The sequence below is a fragment of the Esox lucius genome, chromosome 8, assembly GCF_011004845.1.
Source record: "Esox lucius isolate fEsoLuc1 chromosome 8, fEsoLuc1.pri, whole genome shotgun sequence".
Classification (NCBI taxonomy): Eukaryota; Metazoa; Chordata; class Actinopteri; order Esociformes; family Esocidae; genus Esox; species Esox lucius.
The window spans coordinates 30024805-30038514 of record NC_047576.1 but is presented as its reverse complement, the minus strand read 5'-3'; the positions used below and the strand labels follow the sequence as shown (position 1 = coordinate 30038514).

General features: G+C 41.4%; 1 protein-coding gene across 1 annotated transcript in view; it reads right to left on the bottom strand.

The window, feature by feature from the left end:
* pik3r3b (phosphoinositide-3-kinase, regulatory subunit 3b (gamma)) overlaps nucleotides 1-13710 on the bottom strand; it is a 209803-nt gene that overhangs the window by 131895 nt on the left and 64198 nt on the right. The window contains exons 3-4 of the mRNA XM_029121550.2: nucleotides 6466-6558; nucleotides 4706-4783 (exon numbers count right to left, since the gene is read on the bottom strand). Coding sequence (XP_028977383.2) covers nucleotides 4706-4783; nucleotides 6466-6558 — 171 coding nt within the window. The remainder of the gene's footprint in view (nucleotides 1-4705; nucleotides 4784-6465; nucleotides 6559-13710) is intronic.

The following is a 13710-nucleotide window of genomic DNA, read 5'->3' as shown; positions in this document are numbered from 1 at the left end:
TAACTGGTATAGGCTATCAGGCTGTGGTCGATGTTGAGAGGTTAGGCAGCAGAAGAGCAGTTTGCAGAGCAATCCCCAGCTGACTGTAAAACCAATGCTGGCCTCTAATAGGTTATCGACTACTGCGTACGATACACAGTGACATCACCCAGAGCCAATCAGAGGGGAGGAAAGAGCAAAAGGGAGGAGCAGTTTTTTATTGGTGTTTTGCTGATCTCAGCTGGTCCTGTCACAAAGGTAGGTAAGGGAAACGAGGATGGTGATGAATGAGTGAATGGAGAGGGTGGGTGAAGGTGTGACGCGGGTGTGTGTAGGCTCTCTGTGTCTTCATTGGGTAAAGAGGGTGGGTGAAGGTGTGACGCGGGTGTGTGTAGGCTCTCTGTGTCTTCATTGGGTAAAGAGGGTGTGACTCTGTTCCTAGGCATCGTCCAGACAGGCAGAGCAGCCTGAGAAGATTTGGTAAAACTGCAGATCCTGGTACCAGAATAAATTCTGAAAAAGTATGAATAGTACATGCATGCATGTGTTTTAATTGAAATTGTGTGTGGTTTCCACACATACACAGGCACACACACACACAGCACCAGTCAAAAGTTTGGACACACCCACTCACTTGAATATACAGTATATATTTGCAGCTAGAAGATTAATTGCAGCACTTCATAGTCTTACATAATTATGTAAAAAATATATTCAACATTAAATACATATTTAAAAATCTATATTATACAATATTAAATGCATGCATGTGTGTGGGTGTATAAAAGGTGTGTGTGTGTGTGTGTGTGTGCACTAGTGTGCGCGTGCTAGTGTATGAGTCATCCTCTCCAGAACTGGGTTCCTACTCTATGTCAAAGAAGTTGGCTGCTGTGTGCCTGCATGATGCATGTAATCAGAGCGGTAAAACAACGAGGAGTGTGGGCATCACTGAACCAACAGCTAAAAACAGCAAGCTGTCACTATGGCAACAACCATGCCATTTACCAATCGGCAGTCTGCGTGATGAGGTAATGGTTCTGGCCAGGTTTCTGTGGCTGCAACACACACACACACACAAAAACAAACATGTACACTATCATGTACATACACGCGTGTGCGTGCCCACAGATGAGGACCCACTAAATAACTTAAATGCATACGTTTTAAAAATCATTCACCCTAAAGACCTTCTGTTATTCTTCCACTTGCACATTTGGTTCCCCTGTAACTGCTAGTGCAAGCCACTGCATATGGAATAGCATTCATAGGGCTTGGGAAATGAGGTATATGGATAAGCCAAACATCACTAAATCTGTTGTAGAACCTGTAGAGTTTAAGCTCTAAGTTAGTCTTCTGACAGTAAATAATACACGGAACAAGATCGCAGACTTTCAGTTTGGGATACCCAAATCAAGCGGTAAAATATGGGTCTAAAAGAAAGAAAATCCAGATTATTTCAAATGTCTTCAAGATATGACAAACACACTAAAAGACAACCACTACTATTGTTTAAACTAACAATCATGGTTTTAAATGCATCATAGCAGCTGTGTTCAAGCCAACTGACTGGGAGGGATGTAGAGTAGCGTGAGAAATTCTGGACTATGTAACAACTCCCTCTGACATAACAGCAGGGCCAATGCACGGATCGGAGCACAGCCTCAGCCAAAACAGAAGAGGGTGGGGGTTAGAGGCTACCGTACAGTAACCCCGCACTCCTCTACTCCCACACTCAACCATTTACACTTCTAGATAACAAGGACCAAATCACGCCACTCCAAGAAACACTCACAGACAGAAATTATTTCTCTCTCAATCTCTCTTTGTTTTATCCATTCCATGTTCTCTATTTCACACATTCTCTCCCTACCCTGAGGAAGGGGTCTGTGTTCTGTGTGTGATGGGCAAGACCTCTGTCCACATCTGTCAACCCCCCATCTGATTAACTCTCTCCCCCATGTATACTTTAACAGACACATATATGACCTGTCATTGTTAGCTGGTCTGTCTCTTCTGGCATTTCTGCATGTAATGGCGGAGGTGCCTCGAATGCGCTCTGCAATAATTTATTATGTGAATAGATATACCACTCAGAAACTGAATACTCAATGAATACTCATTGAATACTCAATGCCTACGGAATTAAAACAATATGTGAAAAGTAAAGCTGTATAGATAGGGTGTGTAGATATGCTGTGTAGATATGCTGTGTCGATGCAGTGGGCAGACATTTATCCCATGTTATCCTATGTTATGCGTCATGTTGTACTGTGTACGTTTCCACAGGTGCTATTTCTCTGAAGTGTTTGCAACACTGTGGTCGGAGACAGTCTTTGTTCCAGAAAGTTCTGTGATGTCTGCCCAAATAGTACAGAGTCAGAGCACTCTCTTGTGGAGCCAAACTGAACTTCAACACCAACCAACTTCTCCCAACTTTTTCTCTAATGGGATTAATACCTCTGGTTTTCAGCAACCTGTATCACTTCAGTTTATGTTTCTGCCTGTTGATAAAGTGATGTAGGAGGGCCATAGGATTTGACCAAATACACATTTCTCCCATACAATATCATTTGAGGTCTGGAGTGCACCTCTTAAGTGGTCATCTCTGCCCGCTGGTCTCTAGGCTACATCAATAAGCAAGGTCAAGCCCAATTGTTTCGTTTGTTTTTATGGGAAAGAGGCAGTGAAGGGTTCAAATATCAATGTTTTGTAGAGTTTCCGTACCCTGGAATGACACAACTGATTAAGTTAGACAGATATAACCGAGGCTTTTACTAATGGAATCAGATGAGTTGTTGAGGGCAACAACATATGAATGTTATATGAAATGTCTGGTAGTTCCCAGGGAGAATGTTGGAAAACCCTGTGTTTTGTATGGTTTACATATCTGTGCTATGTAGGGTTAATGTACCTTTGTTATGTAGGTTTGATATACCTGTATTATGTAGGGTTTATGCACCTGTGTTATGTAGGTTTGATGTACCGGTGTTATGTAGGTTTGATGTACCTGTATTATGTAGGGTTTATGTACCTGTGTAATGTAGGGTTTGTGTACCTGTGTAATGTAGGGTTTGTGTACCTGTGTAATGTAGAGTTTGTGTACCTGTGTAATGTCGGGTTTACGTACCTGTGTTATGTAGGTTTGATGTACCGGTGTTATATAGGTTTGATGTACCGGTATTATGTAGGGTTTACTTACCGGTGTAATGTAGGGTTTATGTACCTGTGTAATGTAGGGTTTACATACCTGTGTTATGTAGGTTTAATGTACCTGTTTTACGTAGGTTTGATGTACCGGTGTTATGTAGGTTTGATATACCGGTGTTATGTAGGTTTGATGTACCGGTGTTATGTAGGTTTGATTTAACAGTGTTATGTAGGTTTGATGTACCTGTGATATGTAGGGTTTAGGTACCTGCATTATGTGGGGTTTATCTACCTGCGTTATATAGGGTTTATGTACCTGTTTTATTTAGTGTTTATGTACCTGTGTTATGTAAGTTTGATGTACCTGTGTTATGTAGGTTTCATGTATCTGTATTATGTTGGGTTTACTTACCTGTGTAATGTAGGGTTTACATACCTGTGTTATGTAGGTTTAATGTACCTGTTTTATGTAGGTTTGATGTACCAGTGTTATGTAGTTTTGATTTAACAGTGTTATGTAGGTTTGATGTACCTGTGATATGTAGGGTTTAGGTACCTGCGTTATATAGGGTTTATGTACCTGTGTTATTTAGTGTTTATGTACCTGTTATGTAAGTTTGATTACCTGTGGTATGTAGGTTTCATGTATCTGTATTATGTAGGGTTTACTCTCCTGTGTAATGTAGGGGTTGTATACATGTGTAATGTAGGGTTTGTGTACCTGTGTAATGTTGTGTTTACGTACCTGTTTATGCAGTGTTTACGTACCTGTGTAATGTAGGTTTGATGTACCTGTTTTACATAGGTTTGATGTACCAGTGTTATGTAGGTTTGATGTACCGGTGATATGTAGTGTTTATGTACTAGTGTTATGTAGGGTTAATATACCTGTGTTATGTAGGGTTTATGTACCTGTGTTATGTAGGTTTGATGTACAGGTGTTATGTAGGGTTTATGTACCTGTGATATGTAGGGTTCAGGTACATGCGTCATATAGGATTTATGTACCTGTGTCATGTAGTGTTCATGTACCTGTGTTATGTAGGGTTTATATGTACCTGTGTTATTCAGGGTTTATGTACCTGTGTTATTCAGGGTTTATGTACCTGTGTTATTCAGGGTTTATGAACCTGTGTTATTCAGGGTTTATGAACCTGTGTTATGCAGGATTTATGTACCAGTGTTATGCAGGATTTATGTACCTGTGTTGTGTAGGTTTTATGTACTTGTGTTATGTAGGTTTGATGTACCTGTATCATGTAGGTTTTATGTGCCTGTTTTATGTAAGGTTTATGTATCTGTGTTATGTAGGGTAAATGTACATGTGTTATGTCAGGTATATGTTACCTGTGTTATCTCGGATTTAGGTACCTGTGTTATGTATGGTTTACGTACCTATGTTATGTAGGGTATATGTACCTGTGTTATGTAGGATTTATGTACCTGTGTTGTGTAGGGTTTATGTACTAATGTTACATAGGTTTGTCTAAGGTTTATATACCTGTGTAATAAAAAGTTATAAAAGGTCCATGTATCTGTGTCATGAATGGTTATGTATGAATATGTAAGGTTTATTTACCTGTGTCAAGAGCCTGTAGCAGTTCAGGGGGTCCAGTGGAGGCTGGAGGGGTCCGATACAGAGGCTCACTCTCCAAGCCTAGTTAAGAGAAGCAAAGACAAGAGGGATGTAGTAACATCTTAACACAACATACATAAGGCAAGCTAAGAAAAACATTAATAAACATGCATTGATATTAACTATTGAATGCATAACAAAACAGGCTGACACAGTTACTGTATTTTATTTCTAAGTGTACAACTGGTGACTAATTGCATTGTGAAAATACACTGAATACATCCAAAACAGATGTATACAGCTACAATCAACAGCGTGATGCTAAAACAAATTGACATTAGCAAGGTATTTATTAAAATGTGTACAAAAACAGTACGCTATCAGTAATATACAGTGGGGAGAACAAGTATTTGATACACTGTTGATTTTGCAGGTTTTCCTACTTACAAAGCATGTAGAAAAAAAATCCAGATAATCACATTGTATGATTTTTAAATAATTAATTTGCTTTTTATTGCATGACATACGTATTTGATCACCTACCAACCAGTAAGAATTCCAGCTCTCACAGACCTGTTAGTTTTTCTTTAAGAAGCCCTCCTGTTCTCCACTCATTACCTGTATTAACTGCACCTGTTTGAACTCGTTACCTGTATAAAAGACACCTGTCCACACACTCAATCAAACAGACTCCAACCTCTCCACAATGGCCAAGACCAGAGAGCTGTGTAAGGACATCAGGGATAAAATTGTAGACCTGCACAAGGCTGGGATGGGCTACAGGACAATAGGCAAGCAGCTTGGTGAGAAGGTAACAACTGCAGGCACAATTATTAGAAAATGGAAGAAGTTCAAGATGACGGTCAATCTCCCTCGGTCTGGGGCTCCATGCAAGAGCTCACCTCGTGGGGCATCAATGATCATGAGGACGGTGAGGGATCAGCCCAGAAATACACGGCAGGACCTGGTCAATGACCTGAAGAGAGCTGGGACCACAGTCTCAAAGAAAACCATTAATAATACACTACACTGTCATGGATTAAAATACTGCAGGGGCACGCAATGTCCCCTGCTCAAGCCAGCGCATGTCCAGGCCCATCTGAAGTTTGCCAATGACCATCTGGATGATCCAGAGGAGGAATGGGAGAAGGTCATGTGGTCTGATGAGACAAAAATAGAGCTTTTTGGTCTAAACTCCACTCGCCGTGTTTGGAGGAAGAAGGATGAGTACAACCCCAAGAACACCATCCCAAACCTTTTCTGCTAAGGCGACAGGACGACTGCACCGTATTGAGGGGAGGATGGATGGGTCCATGTATCGCGAGATCTTGGCCAACAAACTCCTTCCCTCAGCAAGAGCATTGAAGATGGGTCGTGGCTGGGTCTTACAGCATGACAACGACCCGAAACACACAGCCAGGGCAACTAAGGAGTGGCTCCGTAAGAAGCATCTCAAGGTCCTGGAGTGGCCTAGCCAGTCTCCAGACCTGAGCTGAAAGTCCGTATTGCCCAGCGACAGCCCCGAAACCTGAAGGATCTGGAGAAGGTCAGTATGGAGGAGCGGGCCAAAATCCCTGCTGCAGTGTGTGCAAACCAGGTCAAGAACTACAGGAAATGTATGATCTCTGTAATTGCAAACAATCATACATCATACAATGTGATTTTCTGGATTTTTGTTTTAGATTTCGTCACTCACAGTGAAAAATCGGCAGTGTACCAAATACTTGTTCTCCCCACTGTACATATTATTTAACTCTGTTTACCCTGTCTCTCGAGAGCTTCTATCAGCTTGTCTAGCACAACAGGAGCATGGTCAGGCAGAGCACACCCCTCGGACGACTCCACTGGTCCCACACCTGAGAGGAAGAGATAAATATCATTTAATGATGTTATGTCGTAAATTTACAATTATGTCGTAAATTAACAATATAAACTTGCCCAATCACCTGACCCTAAACCTAACACATATTGCCTAAATCTAAAAGTATCCACAAGTCCAAGACTATGTTTCACCGTAAACATAACTCCTAAATCGAGTACAGCCTTTTTCCCGTAGGGGCCGACTAAGAAACCTTGTTAGGACCAGTTTGTCATGTTTTACTATCTATGTTGGAACTGTTATGTTATTAGAACTGGGTCTCACATACAGATGAAGGTAAAGTCCTTGATAAAGGTCAGTCTAGAGGTTAATCCCTGGTCACACCACAGAACCCACCAGCCAATCATCTGCTCCAATAACACAGATCATCACCGAACCTTGACCTCTCTCACTGCTCCTTTTTTCGCGGCCTGTGTTTGGCCTCCACCACATGCTAGCTAAGTTCCTAGTCCCTAGATCTCCACTGAAATAGCCTTCTGGTACCACATACAAGTTGAGTGGGGATATACCATATATATATATGCAGGCTGGACCTCAGTCTATATTAAGTTTATTTCAGTGGAAAAAGAAAGCGAACAAATACTTACCGTTTTATCTATGTTTGTATTCTGTAAAGCTGACACATTCTTTGTCTGCTGAAATTTCTACATTTTAAATACACATTTGTCAAATGACCACCCAATTAACATCTCAAATGACACCCAATTAATATATTTAGAGTTTAGTTATTTTACAACAACAAAACCAAGGAAAAGGACAGTGGATGTATCTGACAGAAGTGCATGAATGTTTTGGTTGTGGCAAACAAAGAATGGTCTGACATTACAGAGAATTTTTTTTTTTGTTGCACTAAACCCAACTCGATGTAGTCAGGCCTCCAACTCAGAACTGTTGTTAAATGAGCACTAAGAAGATTGTATCAATCTTATGGCATCATTAGAGGAAAAAAAAAACATTGCATGTATAGAATCAAGAATGAATACAATTAATTGAAAATGTAAAGTTATGAAAGACTGACCAAAACATCCATGATCAACAAAGTAGAGAACAAATCCTATTTAGCTGCAGCAGGTGGTGAACAATAAGCTCACATCACCCACGCAGCAGTCAAGCCGAAGACGGTCTCAATGGAATCAGATTGCGGACGCAACGTGAAACTTGAAAAGGTATTCTGAAATATTATTCATTTGTATGTCTAGCAATCAAAACACGCATTTATAAGTCATGGTCACAAATGGCAGCAAGAAGCCCCCAATGCTTAACTGGACGAATGTAGATTGACTATGTCTATTTCCAGGTTTTAGTTCACAGTTTGTCAGTAGAGGGTCCATCATGCTCCAGAATAAAATGGACAAACTTAGTACATTCTTAATTTTCACTGAAAGACATTAACGACCGGAGTCCGTCAATAGTAAAACATCCCTTCCACTAGCATGCTGCCTGTTTGAAATGTAAACGCCCTGAAAGGCTCTGAAAGCTTCAATATACACCTACATCTGTAGCCAAACAGTAGAATCATTGTTGCCTACCTGCATGCAGAGAAAGTTGGAGAATCAAAAATGTTAAATTGGAGAATCAATTTTAATAGATTCCCTATAAAATAGAGCATGATAATCCCATTATATTGAAGGCAGTGAGCTGTTACAGATCTCCTAATTGGCCTAGTAGCTGCCCAAACATCACAAAACAAATATCTGAAACATGAAAATTATACATAAATCCTAGCCTATTACTGTTCTAGCAAAGCTTTGTCAATAGTAGATTCCAAAAATTTATTGCATGCAAATAGGCAAACATAAACGTAGGCATACCCTGCTTTAGAATGCCAAACAACCAGAGTAAATGAAATAACTGCATTGTAATCACAACACAACTGGGGTAGCGTGGTGACGCTGGGCCTGGGTACAAGACGTTCTTATGGCCTTCCCCCCCGGCAACAAAACGTATGGAGCGATACACAGGCCTGTGAAGCCGATCCTGCCGTAGATGTCCGATACCATCTGCCGTCTGAGTCTGATAACAGAATAGAAACACACGATGTAGAAGTGAAATACAAAATAATTGTATGCTAGAGGCCAAGCACGGGCCCCACACTCAAAGAGAGAGAGGGGGGGAGAGAGAGAGAGAGAGCGCACATAGCCAAATACTCATTCTGGCTTTCTAAATGGCAGGAAAGAAAGAACTATGCTTCTGTCTGACTGCTATTGTACAGATGAAAAAGAGGAGATGAATAGGGCATGAACAAGCCACTGTCAATGATACAAACACCAGAGTAATAGAAGCACCTGTAGTTCAAACACAGATAACGCACACTGATACAAAGGAGCACCCCCCGCCCATTATGTAGACAATGAGTACACATGTAAATGGGACACTCTTGGTATTCCAGCCACACTGACATATTTTAATTGCTGCACATCCTGTCGGCTGCTCTGATGGGACCCTCAGCAAATGAGCAAACAGCTGAGAGACGGAGCGGAATCTTAAATTTACCTCGCATGGTGTTTCTCACATTCTTTTCTGGTCAATACTTTGTCTAATTCATTTTTGTTTAGCTTAATGTGTTGATAAAGTATTATGCCTTTACATTGTAAGCGCTTTGTGCAAATGTTCCAAAATGCATCCGGTGGGAAAACACCTCTCTACATGAAACTCAGCACAAGTGAGTTGTTTCATGTAACAAAAATACCCGCTAGAAAGTTTAATATGATATGCTAGTTAAATACATGTGAGCAAGTGTTTATAAAATACTAGCAGTTCGACTTAGATTTTTTTTAAGTACAAGAAGTGGGGTTATGTACAATTTTTAAATATATATCTCAGCCCCCCAGCCAAAATTAATGTTCCTGGATTTGTTGTTTCCAGACAATGTCTAATTTCTTCTCTCTCTCTCTCTCTCTCTCTCTCTCTCTCTCTCTCTTTCTCAAACACACACACACACACACACACACACCACTACCCACCTACCCCACACAACACACCCACCTGATTTGAGTGATTTTAACATCTAAGCAAGGTGACACACACACACAAATTACTAAATTCCCCCGGTTCTCAGAGCAGGATTCAATTTGTGCAGAGAAGCATAAAACGCTAGATGGCTGTGATGTAGTGTGTGTGGGAGTGTATGTGCATTGATGGGTGCATCCGTGTGTGTGTTCCAGGGAACGTGTGTCTTTGTATGTGCGTGACCAGGTAGAGGGTGCCACATTTCCTCCTGCAATCAGGGAGATACAGGCTGTTTAACGTACAGTTCTCAGAATAACATCACTGTCAAAAAGAATCACTGGGGCAATATCTCACCCAGAGATCTATATGACTGACCCAATGAATGTACCGACCAAGCAACCAGTCAGCCAAATAGTCTGACAGGCAGTTTGCAAACCAGTTAACCAAAATGTGGGCCAACCAGTCAGCCAATAAGCCAGTTAATCAACCAAGCACTCAGACAAAGCAGTCAGATAACCAATGAGCCAGCCAGTAATCTAGCCAGTCAGCCATGCGCTTATTGAGCAAACCAGTCAGCCAGTCAGTCAGTGAGTGAGTGAAGCAGCCAGCCTGACAATGAGCAAATCACTCAGGCAACCAGTCAGCCCATAGCAGGGAACACAGGAGAACAAAGACATTAAGCCTACTATAGGATTTCACAGCTTCTCTGTGCCAGGGAAAACACCCCCACACTAATACACCAACAGACGCTTTCAGGACAGAAGCTTCCAAAAGCACGTCTCTGGAAATCATTTATTGATCCGGCTGTCCTGAGGGCCCTGACATTATGAAGTGTGCTCTGAACCGAGGTAACGCCATTTTCAATTTAAACCTCAGTCTTCTACTAGACAGCCTCCTATACTACTTACACACTGCAGGGAGAAAGACATACCTGGACTAGGGGAGTATTACAGAGAGACATACCTCTACTGGGTGAGTATTACAGAGACATATCTCTACTGGAGGAGTAATACAGAGAGACATACCTCTACTGGATGAGTATTACAGAGACATATCTCTACTGGAGGAGTATTACAGAGAGACATACCTCTACTGGGGGAGTATTACAGAGACATATCTCTACTGGAGAAGTACTACAGAGAGACATACCTCTACTGGATGAGTATTACAGAGACATATCTCTACTGGAGGAGTATTACAGAGAGACATACCTCGACTGGGTGAGTATTACAGAGACATATCTCTGCTGCCCCCGCGACCCGGCCCCGGATAAGCGGAAGAAGATGGTATGGTATGGTATCTCTACTGGAGAAGTACTAAAGAGAGACATACCTCTACTGGGTGAGTATTACAGAGACATATCTTTACTGGAGGAGTATTACAGAGAGACATACCTCTACTGGGTGAGTATTACAGAGACATATCTCTACTGGAGGAGTAATACAGAGAGACATACCTCTACTGGGTGAGTATTACAGAGACATATCTCTACTGGAGGAGTAATACAGAGAGACATACCTCTACTGGGTGAGTATTACAGAGAGACATACCTCTACTGGGTGAGTATTACAAAGACATAGCTATACTGGGTGAGTATTACAGAGACATAGCTATACTAGGGGAGAAATACAGAGACATATCTCTACTGGAGGAGTATTACAGAGAGACATACATCTACTGGAGAAGTATTACAGAGAGACAAAACTCTACTGGGTGAGTATTACATAGAGACATACCTCTATTGGGGGAGTATTTCACAGAGACATACCTCTATAGGGGATGTATTACAGAGACATACTGTATATTTCTACTGGAGGAGCATTACAGAGAAACATACTTCTATTGGAGGAGTATTACACAGAGACATACCTCTACTGGGGGAGTATTACACAGAAACATACCTCTGCTGGAGGAGTATTACACAGAGACATACCTCTATTGGGGGAGTATTACACAGAGACATACTTCTATGGGGGAGTATTACACAGAGACATACTTCTATAGGGGGTGTATTACACAGAGACATACTTCAATTGGGGGTGTATTACACAGAGAGAGAGACATACCCCCACTGGGGGGTGTATTACACAGTGAGAAATACCCCCACTGGGTGTGTATTACACAGAGAGTAGCACTGGCGATAAGCAGCAGGGCAGCAGTCCTGGCCTGCAGTGACCCTGTGGTCACACTAGGGGGCACGTGATAGCCAGGCTGACTGGACACGGCACCATTAGGTCAGTACTAACTATCAATTTTATGTCAGAAAAACACATTACTTTAATAATAACCTGAGGAAAGTACATATTTAATATAATTTAATGACATATCCTGCAGCACAGAGAATCTATCTAGTTTAATTGAGTCTTATACAGTTAATATGTCTGCTCTGTGTGAGGGGCAATGTGGAGCTGTGTATGTGATATAAGATGGCAGCTAGTTCACAGAGCACACACGTACACGCACTCACTCACATTCTATTTCCTACCAACCCGACTCCTGCTTTGTTTCCCTTTAGTCAGCCTCTACCTCTCTAGCTAAGGGGTGATTTGTCAAACACACACACAAATACATGGGGTTGGGTGCCTCGTGAGCCTGCATTGATTACTGTAATGTATCGTTTAATTCCTCCAGGAGTGGATCAGAAGGCCTGTGGATCAATACCCAGTCAGGCCAAAACACACACACTCTCACACTCACAATTCAATTATAAATTGGACACATATATACCATTAGTAGTTTAATAAATTATTCAACTCAAATACTTTCCAGGTTAGAGTGTGTGTGAGAAGGATGCTCTGTGTGGGTTTTCAGCATGTGTTCATGTGTGTGTGTGTGTTTGTGTGTCTACCCATTTAACTACAGTGCCCAAAGAAAATATTGAAACCATCTTCACATTTTGTTCTGTTACAGACTTAATTGATACCTTTTTAACCATCTACACACAATATCCCACAATAAGAAAACACATTGTTTGAAAACACATAATAAATATGACAATTTATTAATAAAATACCAAAATATCTCATGTCCAGAGGTATTAAGACCCTTATTCCAGTAGAAGCTGGGAGTACGTAGCTGGTATAGGTGTGCTGAAGAAGATATCAAGCTGTAACTGCTGTCAAAGGCAATTCTACAAAGTACACAACTTTAGGGTCTGAATAATTAAGTACATGAGATACTTTAATCAAGTATAAATTAAGCCTACAACACAACAAGATCTGGAGAAAGTGAAGGGGTCCTGAATACTTGTGAAAGACACGGCATACTTGTGAAAAAACAAATGTCCTCAAAATAAATCAAGAAAAAACATGAGAAAGTGAGAACATATTGCTGGTCCAGAAGGAATTACTATTTCAGGCGTAAGTGTTAGGTTTAGGCCTCGAATGATTAGGTTACATGTTAGGGATTGGGTTTAAGGTTTAGGAGTTGAGGTTACTAGATGTAAGGTTTGGGTTAGGATAAGGTTTTAATGGTCTTATGCGTAGGATACGCATGGCATACTAGAATGCTAGAGAATTTTTAATTATTGTGAAAAAAGTAGTAACAATACCATTAGTGGCAGCAGGACACAGAAGCAGCTCTAGTAATCAAAGTACTGTAACGGGGAGGGACACAGGAAGAGAAGGGAAGAGGGAGAAATCAAAACCAAATAAGAAACCCAGTTTTTGGGAAGGCAGCATCAACTCTGGGGCAGCCGAGGAGTCAGGTGTGGAGGGGCGAGACTGGACCAGCTGGCAGCTTCCGGAATCTTCTGGAAATTGCCAGATGTTTGTGTTGGGGTCGTTGGCGTGACGGTGATTTGTGGGGCATGGGTGCGTTTGCGCCACGTTATATACATAAAGCATTTACATTTAAACATTTTGTGGGGCGACAGCAGGTCAATGAATAGCACGTGGCTGGGATGAGAATGGTTTCGGAGTCCATACCCAAAGAACATCTACCACCTGCTGGATGGTGTCTTCACCAACATAGGAATTTCACAGCGGTCACGGCCGTTGTTGCCCTTCGCTCTGGCCGTGATGCCCCGAAAACCCAGAGAAGTAATGTTAGGTTTGACATTACTCGACATGGCAGAGTTTGTGGTGAAAGATTAGAAAGCAAGAATTAATTGCTCCACAAAACAAAAAGTCAGTAAATGTTTTTATTTTGGTCGTACTCATTAACGCAGGTTTGTGATATT